The 13429-nt window shown below is 36.9% G+C and overlaps 1 protein-coding gene across 2 annotated transcripts in view; it reads left to right on the top strand.

Annotated features, from left to right (window-relative positions):
• LPCAT1 (lysophosphatidylcholine acyltransferase 1) overlaps positions 1-13429 on the top strand; it is a 66338-nt gene that overhangs the window by 25373 nt on the left and 27536 nt on the right. For both annotated transcript variants that reach the window (XR_013921797.1, XM_080339214.1), the window contains exons 7-9: positions 854-888; positions 2519-2573; positions 6301-6383. Coding sequence is in view for 1 of the 2 variants with exons in the window: in XM_080339214.1 (XP_080195340.1) it covers positions 854-888; positions 2519-2573; positions 6301-6383 (173 nt within the window). In the remaining variant the exon portion in view is untranslated. The remainder of the gene's footprint in view (positions 1-853; positions 889-2518; positions 2574-6300; positions 6384-13429) is intronic.

Raw genomic sequence — 13429 nt, forward strand, 5'->3', positions numbered from 1 at the left:
TCTTGATCATCTGAAAGTAGTGCTGGTTTTGCTCAAGAGTAAATTGATGGGTTTAGATGTCTTCCCTGAAAAGGAGTCAGGGTCTTATATTAATTTTTTGCTCCAAAACTTATTACTTTTTTACATGTATAGCTACCTGGACACTATTCAAATTGACTTTTTCATGAACTGTAACTAGGACTTATTTTGCAGTTTTTGCATCCTCAAAAATCCTGAAAAATTGTGCTAGGGCTTATTTTCAGGGTAGGTCTGTCTTTCAGGGAAACAGGGTATAACATACCTGTTGATACTTGGATCAGGCGTGTGGATGTATGCTGTCTGTGAGTAAAGGCAACTGGAAAAATACTGTTTGAGGTAAGACATAAGGTCTTACTTGTTCTGCTGCTTCATGTCAGTTGAACAGACTTCCTTTTGGTCATCTCCAAAGGTCCCAAACCCTTCAGAAGAGTTAGAGTGTTCATTTCTATTGCTGGGAGGTCCAAGTAAAGTGAACACTTGACTGACACGCTGTCGTGCAGGGTGAGTTAAGAAAATACATGTGGACTGTGCGTATCAAGGAGCATCAGCTTTAGTAAATAACTCTATTTTCCGAGGCTAACAGCATTTGAAGAATCCCTCAATCTTTAAATGTTTTATGAATATAGATATTATGTGTTTAAGAGCTGGGTTACTGGGTTTTTCTTAGCTATGTGAAAGATATGCTGATTCATCTTGGGGCTACGAACTTACACGAAGAGGGCACTGAAGTTTCCATGAAAACGTTTTAGTCACATGTCATCAGTTATACTTTCTATAATGTAACAAGACTTTGAAATACAGTAACTAATTGCAACTGTCATGCTTCTTTTCTTAGGATACAATCACATGGACATGGCAAGGGCCAGGAGCGTAAGTTTTATGTTTTATTGCTTGTATCGTGATTGCTTTCCTTCATTAGTTTCCATTTACATAACTTACAGGCATATGTTGTCAAGTAGTATTTCCTGGTTATCAGATTATTCTTTGGGATGGATTTGTGTCTTTTATCTGTTATTCCCCAATTATGACAATATTTAGTTAGAGGAATCCATGTATAGACAGTGTACTTCTGCTGTTATTTCAGTGGTTTGCAGAATGGATTTTAGGTTTTTATTTCAAATTTTATATATATATATATTTTAGCTAAGTACCTGAAGTAAAACAAGTTGTTTCTGCTCTACATTTTTTATTGCCTGCAAATCAATTTGCTCTGTTTCTGTATGAAAGCTGTATGGCTATTGTTTCAAGTTGATCTAGTCCCATGGAAACTGTCAACCCACTCAGGGAGTTTGGAGATACTATTTCTATTATCTTGCCTAACTTCTATTTTTTTAAAACAATCTGTTATTCTAGAGATTCTTTGGCAAATTCATGCAGTGTAACGTACTAAATGAAGCAGCTTTTGCTTGTTAAATTTTTTAGCATTATTTTCGTATTGGGATTGGAGTAGAATTTCTAAAATTTTTAGATTAAGATCAAAACAAGAAATTTCAAACCCTAAGTAATGGGAAGTGGGATCCTATGCTTAGTGGCTTGCCATTAACCTCTTCCTTGGGAGCTGTTGTTTTGAATGTCCCACCTTAGATCCTATATTTTAGTACTAGCAAAGAAACCGTTGGGATTAGCTGAGACTAAGGTAATTTAGAATTCTGTCAATTAATTTTGCACCTTCAAATGGACTGGGAACCAGGTCTAATTAAGGACATGTCTAGATTTGGAGACTTGATTACTTTTGAAGGTTCAGCTTTCAATTAAATCATCACATTGGAGGTAGATGAATCCATTATGGTGTCTAAAGGAAGCAGGTACTGCAGCAGTACGACGCGGGAAGAGTAGGATGTTGCTTCTAGGATCTGCACTTTATCTACCTAAGAGGATTTTAACCAGCCCTCCCCTCACAATGACTGACTGCTGTAACTAACTAGATACTGAAAAAAATGTGCCTACTAGTGCTGCTCCCTAATTTGGGTTTACTAAATCCTTTCCTGGATTTGAATCTTCCTGCTTGCTAAGGTCAAGTTGATTCCAGTATCTTGTGTCTTAGGCTACTAAAGCACGTGTACTGCATTTCATTAACAGACTTCTGAAGTATAATGAACTTCAATTCCAAGCCAAAGTAATGAGAAAGTCTTAGTGGTTATAATTAACCTTGCCAACACTACACTGAATATACCATTATCCTGAAACAGACTTATTTTTCTTTACACACTATGAATGCATCATATCTTACTGTATGTATTAGTACCTGTAGATCGTATTACTGTATGTCTTCCTGCTTTTGGGTATCTTAAGATGCAGCTTCAGTGTAAATTGCTTTTGGTCCACCTTACAGAATGTAACTTATAGAAGTACTCTCAAAGACCTTTTCTGTTAAGATTTTATGTGAATATGATTATGCCTACAAGTAGGAATGTTACTTGAAGACTCTGGAGCATAATGTACTACTGTTTTATTACAAATACATTTTTTCCTTCATCCTTTTTTTTTTTCCCCTTTTTAGGTTAGAAATTCTGTGGCTTACTTTGTGTCAGTTTCACAATTCTGTGGAAATTGAGGTCAGTAAAAAAAAAAACTAGTGTATTCTGAGCAGTATCAGAATATATAATATTGTACTTAATTCTGCAGTAAAAGTTTGTACTTAAACTTCATATGTTAACACAGTCTGTAAAAACAGGTTAAAATACAACTTACATTTTAGAAAATAGGCTTCTGTACCTGAAAATGTAGCCTAAATATGGAATAACAAAATACAGTTTTTCATTTGGCTTAAGACTTTTCTTTCTTGTTCATTTAAATTGAGTAGATAGATTTCTGCCTGTTTAGAATCTTTTCTGAAGAAATTTATTGTCTTTAAGTGGCCTGATTGCTATTCCAATTAGTATACCATCTGTGTACATTATATATCCAAGTGTGTGAATGATGATGTACAAATTAGAGAAAAAGTTGTTGTAGGTGGTTCCATATAGGCCAGATAGGTTATTTAATATGTCTGGCTTTTTTTTTTTTTAATTAGGCTGCACTGTTCAGAATGTGAAATTGGAAAACACAAGAAAAAAATGTCCATGAATATTCTTAACTTTGCTTTGAGGAAAATGCTATAGAATCATAAAACTGAAGACTATTGTAGTGAAAATGTAAAAAGAATTAAAGCCTTTCCTTTTAAATTGCTGTCCTTATGCATTTTACAGAGAGTAATTACATTATTGTGAAGAAGTATAGTATTTTTAAAGGTATTATATAGAATATTTGACAGATGTTCTGCAGTTCTTTTGCTTTTTTTAATAATGTAGCAATTATTTATCTCTGATAGAACTAATGACAGGGTAAATTAGTAGGGAGAACTATTATATATTTATATACACATATGTTACTATTGTAACATATAATGTATGTTAATCACAGTATGCATTGTTGCTATGCTCAATGTTCACTTATTTATGCTATAAGTTCTTCTCAGAAATAACAAATGCAAAAAATACTAGCCACTGAACAGTTCTAGCTGTTGTAGAAATTTGTTAATGCTTTCTTTGCATGTTTTCAGCTATTAATAGTATATAAAAAAGAGTCTTATTTCCAAAATAGTGGCTTGGTTTTGGTAGAAAGGCCAGGAAGTATCAGCCTCATGCTGGGATAAGACAAACCAGTTGATTGGCAGGATTTTTACTCTGTCCCAGGAACATGGTTTTCTGCCCTAGGCAAGTAAAATGGGTTCTTTCACACAGAAGGGAACACTACTGAGCTTTCTTGATTTTTTGACCCAGCAGCTGCTACCAGATGCTGAGTTTCTGTCACTTGCACATATATCTCATAAGGACAAGTTATGATCTTTGGTTGTCTTAAAAAATATTTAAAAAGCTAGTGACTTTCTGAAGTATGCTATACTATAGTAGGAGCTGTTTACACGTATGAGGCAGAGTACTTGAGAGCTACTTTTTGAATCTGTTTTTGTGAGGAAGTGCAGCAGATTTAGCAACATAGAGGAAAAATGAGTTGTTCTGTTTTCTAAGTCATGCTTTTCCCCCTGGTCTCCAAAGTTTGTGAGCTTTTATTCCTGCTTTGTTCAATCAGCACAGGGATACTGGCAAATACCAACCAGCCTTTATACCACAACTACTGCTGAAGATCAAATAACTGGGGGAGATGTACAACAAAATAACACAACTTCAGTATGCTTTTGATTAAATGATAGCTAGTATGGTCTAACAGCCAGTGATCAGGATCCAAAGTTTGTTAGTCTGGGCTTCTCTGCATATAATGTATATTCTGGCATGCGATACATGTCATCCAGCATGTTAACTCAGAAGCAAGCATCTGTGTAGATTTTATAAATTGTGATGAATATCGGCCTGCCCATTCATGCATCCTGTACTTGGAACTGGCATGCAAGCAGTCTGGTGAAGAAGAAAGGATATATGATCATCTGCATGTGTCGTCTGTCATGACTCATATCAGTTTGGTTTGATGGCCTGTCAGTGTTTGTGTATCCCTCACAGCCTGCAGCAGCTGAGAGTTCTTCTCTTGGTTGTGTTAGTAGTGCTGAAATGGCCATGGTATTTCTGCCCAGTTAGACGCAGGCATGTAGAACGCCTTGGAATTCACCTCGTATTCAAACTTGTCCTGTGTTTGCATGAATGACTTATGAGGAGTGGTTGAGGGAACTGAGGCTGTTTAACCTGGGGAAAAGGAGGCTGAGGGGAGACCCTGATCACTGTCTACAACTACCTGAAAGGAGGTTGTAGCATGGATGTGTTGGTCTCTTCTCCCAAGTAGCAAGTGATAGGACAAGAGGAAATGGCCTCAAGCTGTGCCAGGGAAGGTTTAGATTGGATATTAGGAAAAAATTCTGCACAGAAAGGGTTGTCAAGCATTGGAACAGGCTGCCCAGGGAAATGGTGGAGTCACTGTCCCTGGTGGTGCTTAAAACGCATTTAGACGATGTTCTTAGGGACATTGTTTATTGCTAGAGTTAGGTTATGGTAGGACTCAATGATCTTGAGAGTCTCTTCCAACCAAAATGATTCTATTACTTGATAGCAATTTGCAGCTCAAAGAAATAGAACGGAGCTTAGAAGTTGAAGGAACAATTTTTCCATCTCTGTTAGCTTCAGTCTTTTTCCTTTTTCATATTACATCACCTCAGGTTGATGTGCCTGCTTATAAACCTAAAAGGCAGGTTTTCAGTTGCCATGGTGCATATAGGGAAACTGTATCAAAACCAAAAATGAAGAGTTGTCCATCACTGAATACTTCAGAGAAACAGTTAAACAAATCTCTAATGCCAATCATACCATTATGTGATTCTGAAAATACAGTTAATTTCATAGTTATTGAGAAGCATTTGCTTAAATGATAAACTTTATTTATTCCCAACTTATTATTTTATTTTTTTATAGAACAGAGTGAAATTTCTGGATCATAATTCCCGTTTTTTACTACCCATACGTAACAATATGAAATATAGCTAAGCTTATTGCAGCTTCCATTTCTACTTCAGAGCTTTCCACAGGATTATGAACATTCACTTAGTGCATAAATTGGGATGTTGTAAGGGTTTTTATAGTTGAGACTGATGATATGCTTGGAGCTTACATCGTATTTCAATGAACATTTAAAAACACAGCCAAAAGCTGGAAGGTCTTCTAATATAGGCCATTCCATTCTGAACGCTGTCTCTAGCAGTTCCGGTTTAATTTTCACCTTCCAACCTCAACTGTTCTGTGATTCTGTGGCCATCTGTATTTACTTAGAATTTTTTTTCAATGAATACCAATAACTAGTGCCCCACTTGAAGGAGAAATTTTTTCAAACCTTTCAGCAACAGGAGATAAAAACTTTTCTGACATGTACATTAAGCAGTCATAATTTCAAAATGTGCAGTGGAAACAGTAAATACCTCATGTCCTGAGAATTTGAATTCTTAATATTTAAGCTATAGAACAATATTAATGTATCAGGTTATCTGGAAAAAGCTGAGCCATACAGGATGCAAGAGAAAGATGCTAATACTTTTTAAATTATTTAAAAATTCCTGCTCCCATTTAAGAAAGGAAGATAAAACTCTACTTGGGTTCTATGAGGTAAGAAATGAGCAGAGTCGCTTTTACGTGAATTTCTAGAGGTGTGATGCATCCTTAAACATTTAAAAGTTCAATTTTTTTTTATAGTCATTTCGTAAATAGAATTTTGTAAGTAGCAACAAACTGTATACATTTTTCACCATTGTGCTATAATATCGTTTAAAATGTTAAATATTCTTGGTATAATTTAGTTCTCTATATGCAGTTTCTACCCGTGTATGTTCCTTCAGAAGAAGAAAGAAAAAATCCAGTGTTGTATGCCAATAACGTCAGACTTGTAATGGCACAGTAAGTATGTTTTAATATGGAATAAAAATAGATGTGTGATTTTAATTTTAGGATCAACAAAATGCAGTTAAATCAATTCAGTATAGTTGCCTCCTTGCAGAGAAGCTTGGAATCTGCAGTAGTCTGTACAAAACCTTTTATACAGCAGTTGCCACCTATGAGGAACCCAGGGAGCCACAAATATGGCAGGAACTGTAGGAGTTGGTGGGTTGGTTGGTTTGTTGGTTGGGTTTTATTAACATGCCTTCATATAACAAGTCAGTTGTATTTGCTGGTGTGGGCATTTATTCTTCTGTGGAGAAAGGTATACTTGAATTTTATGAAAGTTAATGTAACTGGATTTTATGCTATTGAGGTTGCATTTTAAGTTCTGACTTTTTTACGAGGTTAAGAATAGTATCATGTATTCCTTGTTAGCCTGTGGGTGTTTCAAATAGTAAAGCACAGGAAAGCTATTTCTGTTGGAAATAGAGCACTAATACAATGCAAACAACAAATTGAAGTTGAATGTTAATGTGAGGACACTTAAAACACTTGTCTGTAGTATATAATAAAGCTAACATTGAATACACAGACCTTTATTCTCTTTTATTTTTAATTAACCTCTCTTGTTCATTCATTTTTTGTCATTTCAGTAACTCCTTCATTAGTTGGTATTTTCAGTATTTACAGAGAACCCTTAGGTTTGAGATCATTAATAACTCTTGAAGGACTTATGAACCTTTCTATTCCTAATTTTGAAAGAACTTGTGGAATCTCAGTTTCCTTTGTGTAACTTCTCTTCCATTTCTAAGTTATCAGTTTCAACCAAAGACCTGTTTCTAGATATAAACCTGAGAAGAATTACCAGTTTCTAAGCAGAACCCAGTTCTCTGAGTTTCCTTAAGGATGTTGGGCCTATAATAGTAGATAATACTCAATCTATTGTACCAAAGGACACTTCTCACAAAAGAAAGAACAAAATGATCCATGTGAATCAACCCATTTTAGAGTTCTAGTAGCCTCAAAGACTTTCATTGGTAATTTAAGACAGTTTGCTGGCACTGTTATCCTCAGCCTGTGGATAGAAGGCCATGTTATTGAAACCTTCATTCTGAACTCTAGTCAGCTGACAGGGATTGTGTGGTACAAGGACAGATTTTGAAAGCCTACAAAGACCTGCATGTTGAAAGCCTTCCCTTCTATGTGTGCGTAGGAGGAGAGAGATGATTTTCTTCATGCTTTATTTCTCCCTCCCACCTCTGCAGAATTAGGCATTTAGGGTAACAGAAGTGGGATACAGGTCTAAAGGGAAGACCATCAGAATGAGCGATAGCAATTATGGATTGCTTTGAAATGTAGAAGGGGCTGTAGATGCTGTGTTGATATGAAGGGAAAATAAATGTTTGGAAATTAAAGTTCTGAAGTTAAAATGCAGATGGGAATAAAACAGAATGCTGATGCCTGGATACAACTGTAGACAAGTTAAAATAAACAACTTTTTGCTATGTTGATGTTATTTCTGATCGCTTCCAGATGATTACTCCTAGTGGCAGTTCTTCAGGCTCTCCCAGTTCATTCATCTGACTTTTGTTATAGGGGATATCAGCTCAGATGCTGTCAATCTGCTCTGGAGCTGTAACAGTTGCCAAACTAGCACTTCAGGTGCTATTTGGTGCTAGCATTGCACTCGGCGTTGCTGAATGAAGGACAGTATTACTGCTTCATCTAGATGTCTCCTTTTTGTGAAGATTGGATTGGTGACAGTGTACCATTTAGATGTCAACAGGTCACTTCAGGATCTGTTTAGATGTGTTCTTTCCTCTTCCTTCCCATCATATTTTACTGGAAGAAGATATACTGGATATTTTACAGCGGTGGTGGTGGCAGTCCCAGATCATAATGTATTTACGAGTCTAGAACCGGTGCTGCAGCAAAACCTTGTATCATGCCACTGATTTCAAGGGGAGTGCAACAATAGGTACAATTTCCACTCCACAAATCTATTTGCCTTCATCATAATCTTGTCTTGTGAACAGCTTCTATGAGTGTTGAATGAAGCACTTGACAGGATGTCATTTCCTATTGTAAAGTATTTATTGCATAGGATGGCTTTTTTTGGCTCTTGGCAATTTTACTATCCTCAGCTAGTAATAAGATATGTAACTCTTTGTATATCTTCCTTATGCTTTAAAAATGGTCTTATGCTTCTTAGCTGCATCAATTGCAATTTTTTCTCTGTCTTTATCTTTCCATATTGCTTTTATGCATCTTAGTTCCTAATTTAGTAATGCTAATTTCAAGTTTGTTTGTGTTGTAGTTGATTTGTTTGCTTGGTGTTTTTGTGGGTGGGTTGGTTGGTTTGGTTTGTTGGTTTTTCCCCCCTAAGAAAGTATTAGTTGTCTCTTTTTATTGTTGGACTGTAGCCTTTTGCCTGTTGAATAGATTCTTGAACACCCAGTTTTCATTGACACTTTTATTCTGGAAGAGATCTGATTGTTGTGAACTAATTAAAGTTCTGTTTAGGGTATAGAAATACTACTTTAAAGAAATAGTAGGTATAATAATTCTTCCACTCCCACTTTGCAAAACAAAATTTCTTAGTTTATTACGTTACAATCCATTAGGGTTCAAATATATTTTAAAAGAGTATGTCAGTAGCTCGGCTTCTAATTAGTTGTATGTACTTAACAGTATTAATTTTGTGCAGTAGTAAGTCTGTAGTAGTGCAAGCAGCTAATTGTGAAAAACTGTACTGCAGGCTTTTCGTGCAAGTCTAAAGGAATCTCGCCCATTATTACAGATGTAAGCTGTTTACATAATTGTAGACAGACCTGTTGGACACTTACTAACATCTAGATGCAATTTGTTTTGCTCTGGTTTCTTAGTTCCTCTTACAGAAACTATCTTCAAAATAGGTAAGGATATGGTTTAGATGGTACAATTTAGGAAAAAGTTGCATGTTAAAATACTGCAACTTTGTTAATTGCTTTTATGCATGTGGCAGATATTTAGACTGAGACCTGATGGAAACTGGACACTTTTGCCGTTTTGTTTTTCAAAACTGTAAACACCTCAGAAATTAAGTTCTTTCAGCATTCCTGATTTGAGCATTTCATTTTTCTGATCTTTCTGGTGTTAGAACTCAGAATTATATCTACATACAGGACACAGAGCAGGAGTTTCGAAATTTCTCTCATGGTTTGTATTTTTCCAATAACTTTGTTTTTCTTCTGCACTTACTCAAACATTTAAAGACATAGTTTTATATTTACAGTAGATGCTCAAATCAATTAGTGTGGAGAGTGTTAAACATGGAACTTGAAAACATCTGTCTTTATGTTTTCTCTGTCAAGTCCTTGCTGGGATCACTTTCCCCTTATCAGAGCATGTCATGCTGTTAAAGTAGTAACTCTTATCAGCTTGACATATAAAAGTTATGTTTTTGCTCTTGAGAATTTAATCCTTTTTTCCAGCATGCTGGTAAAGGCAAAAGGTATCACAGATAATCTTCTGTATCCATTTACAGCCTTTGTCATCTTCTACAAAGGCAAAATCAGATTTTTTTTTTTTCTTGCAGGTTTTGACAGCATCAGAATGAGATCTCTGCCACTCTATGTGATATGGTAATGCTAGTTGCTGAAGGAATAGCCTTGAGGATCTGGGTTTACAGTAGCTTACTGACCTATCCCATGGCTGGTTGTTTTCTTTTCAGTGGCAAATTAAATCTAACTTTGGAAAAACTGCTGTGCTCTGTGCCTATGCTGCCTGAAGTTTTATATGTGATTCTGCAGAAACACTAGTTTGCTCAGCACTCAACTTTTCAATTCAAGACTTCTTTTTGTTTTCATACTGTCAAAAGCATGAGGATAAGTATAAGTGGCATTATTGAAATGGTGGAGATAACAAACATCTATTTGTTTAGATTTCAGGCCATATACAAAAGTGGAGATGAGAACTACATTGTGCACTCTATGCTGTAAGTGTGGCGATTAGGCAAAGGCAGTTACTAAACAGGGTTAACTGGGGTGAACTAGATTTTTGAATACTGACAACACTAAGAGAACCTGCCTCCTTTTTCACCCTGGAAGATTTGTGATGTACAAGGCTACAAGGTCTTATCCAGACCAACAATTACAGGATGCATTTTCTTAGCAAAGAGAAATGCAGCTGTTAGCAGCTTCTTTTTTCTGTCTAAAAGTTAAAACATCATGAGAACTGTATTCTTGATGCGAACTCTGGACTCTTATAACTGGACCTTCATTTGCTTGGAGAATGACACAAAATAGGAGTAGTCCAAGGAGAGAAAAGGGGCTATCTCCCCTGGCCTTCCAAGACTAAATAGGTAAGAGCTCTCAATCTTTCAAAGAAAGAAAGAAAGAAAAAAAAATGGACGATTGTTTAGAAGGTCAGTAAAACCATGAGTGCTATGGAAATGCACAGTAAGGCAAGTTGGTTACTTTCCATAGCAGAAGAGATAGAAAGCAGGCAACAGTAGATCACCTAAAAATAAATTTTAAAACCTCTTTAAAATGTGTACAAAATTGTGGCATTCTCTACCAGATGCATAAAATGGATTCATCAGAGCTGAGATACACTGCAAAAAAAATTAGTGCATCAGTGATTCTAAACCATAGTGATACAAAATAATCTCTGGTTCAGGAAGTTCCTATACAGGTGACTGAAGCTTGGGTGATTTTTTTCAATGCTGTTTCATGTGTCTTTTTCCTAATCACCTGATAGTGAAGTAAAATACCAAATTTGCTATCCTTTTGATGTCTTCAGCAACCTAGGAAGATTATAGCCAATTTAAAGGGTTAGGGTTTTTGTTTTGGGTTTTGGTGTTGGTGTGGGGTTTTTTTGTTTGTTTGGGTGTTTTTTGTTTTTTTAGCAGCCCGTGGAATATTTTCTAGATTAGTTCACAGTTCTGTTTATTAACAGTGCAAAACATTTTGGAAATGTTTTTGTTCAAGTGTAGATTCAGAATGTCACAATATTGCCTGTAGTATTTTCTCTCACTTTGCATAATATTATAGCAGTCACATTCTGGTTTATGTTCAGAATTTTGTGTCTGTAGTGGATTGGTATGCAGAAAATGAGAAAGTTGATAATTTATTTTTATATTATGACTCCACAAGTGTTAGGCAGGGAGCTTTTTGGTGTTGAGAAGTCAGGATATAACAAGTACAAATGTTGCATGTAACAGATTGGGTTTGCAAAAAGGCTTTTGGGTTCTTGTTTGGTTTTGGTTTGGTTTTATTATTTTGAAGTGACTTGCTAACTTTGGAATTTCATGTAGTGTGATCTAAAAGGTAAAAATAGCCAACATTTCAGGGAATGAATAGAGGGAGAAGGTCACAAGGTATGTCAAGCTACAATAGCACATCTGGCCGTTTAAAATTGCCAAACATTAAAAAGGCCAGACTCACGTTAACTGACTGTGGAAGGAGAGGTAGTATGAAGAGGAAAATAATGCTTCCAAATGAAGATACTGAAAAAGCTGTTATATTCCTAGTTTATTAAAAACATAGAATCCTAGAATGTCCTGAGTTGGAAGGGACCCACAAGGGTCATTGGGTCCAACTCCTGTCCCTGCATGTGGCAACCCCACAGTTCACACCATGTGTCTGAGGGCATTGTCCAGTCCCTTCTTGAACACTGTCAGGCTTGGGGCCGTTACACCTCCCTAGGGAGCCTGTTCAAGTGCTCCACCACACTCTGGGTTAAGAACCTTCTCCTAATGTCCAACCTAAACCTCCCCTGGCACATCTTCCTGCTACTCCCTCAGGTTCTGTCACTGGTCACCAGAGATAAGAGCTCAGCGCCTGCCCCTCCTCCTCCTCTTGTGAGGAAGCTGTAGCCACCATGAGGTCTCAGTCTCCTCTTTTCCAGGCTCAACAAACCCAGTGACTTTAGCCGCTTCTCATATGGCTGCCCCTCCAAACCCTTCACCAACTTCATAGCCCTCTTCTGGACACCCTCCAGTAGTTTAGTATCTTTTCTATACCGTGGTGCCCAGAACTGCGCACAGTGCCCCAGGTGAGGCTGCACCAGTGCAGAGCAGAGCAGGACAATCACCTCCCTCACTTGGCTGGCAATGCTGTGTTTGGTGCACCCCAGGACACGGTTGGCCCTCTTGGCTGCCAGGGACACTGTTGGCTCATGTTCAACTTGCCGTCAACCGGAACACCCAGATCCCTTTCTATGGAGCTGCTTTCCAGCATCTCATCCCCCAGTCTCTATGTACAGCCAGGATTGCTGTGTCCCAGGTGCAAAATCCAGCACTTGCTCTTGCTGCACTTGCAATTTGCATCTCAAATCAAAATGTTTTGTTTTCTTTTGTTTCCCACGGCAGTTTAATTAGAGAAAGATTGTCCTGGACATGAGTTGGAATAATCTGGTAACCAGTTCTGTAGAAAATCCTGTGAGTTGCAGTCTTTACAGTGAACTGTAATATGCCAGTCTTTATTCGAAGAAATTGAAAAATTCACAAGTCTTAGCACAAATACTTAACTTTATATGTTTGCCAGCTTCAGTCTGTTCAGCATTCTCAGCTAAAATCAAGGTCCTTTTGGGTTAAACTGCTAGCCCTTTACAGCTTGTGATTTATTTTCTGAACTCAAGAGCCCCTTTAACTCTATCTGGCCTTGGTTGATCCTATGACTTAACTGTACTGTGAGCAAAAGCTGTTTCTTCCCCTGATTTACTTCTGATTTTTGTAATTCTGAAAGTCCATATGTATCCATAAATGTACTTTTTCAGTTCCTTTTGCCTTTTTTTGTAAGTCCAAAGGCTGGAAAATTGCCAACAGGTGTGCCAGATAAGATGCTTTTATTCTTCTCAATCCTGTTTTGTTTATGTGTTGGCAATGGGCATACATGCAGGCATTAATTCTAGTGGGAATTTTCCTGTACTGATAGCACTATAAATCTGGCTCAAATACTGCTCCTTCTGTAAGAGGCACAGACAGCTATAAAAAGATGCAATGTTGTATTTTACCTTTATGGTTTGGCTTAGTACAAGATGATCCCTGCTTTTGTTTGGAATCTGTTCTGTATTATAAGTTT

The sequence above is a fragment of the Nesoenas mayeri genome, assembly GCF_963082525.1.
Source record: "Nesoenas mayeri genome assembly, chromosome: 2".
NCBI lineage: Eukaryota > Metazoa > Chordata > Aves > Columbiformes > Columbidae > Nesoenas > Nesoenas mayeri.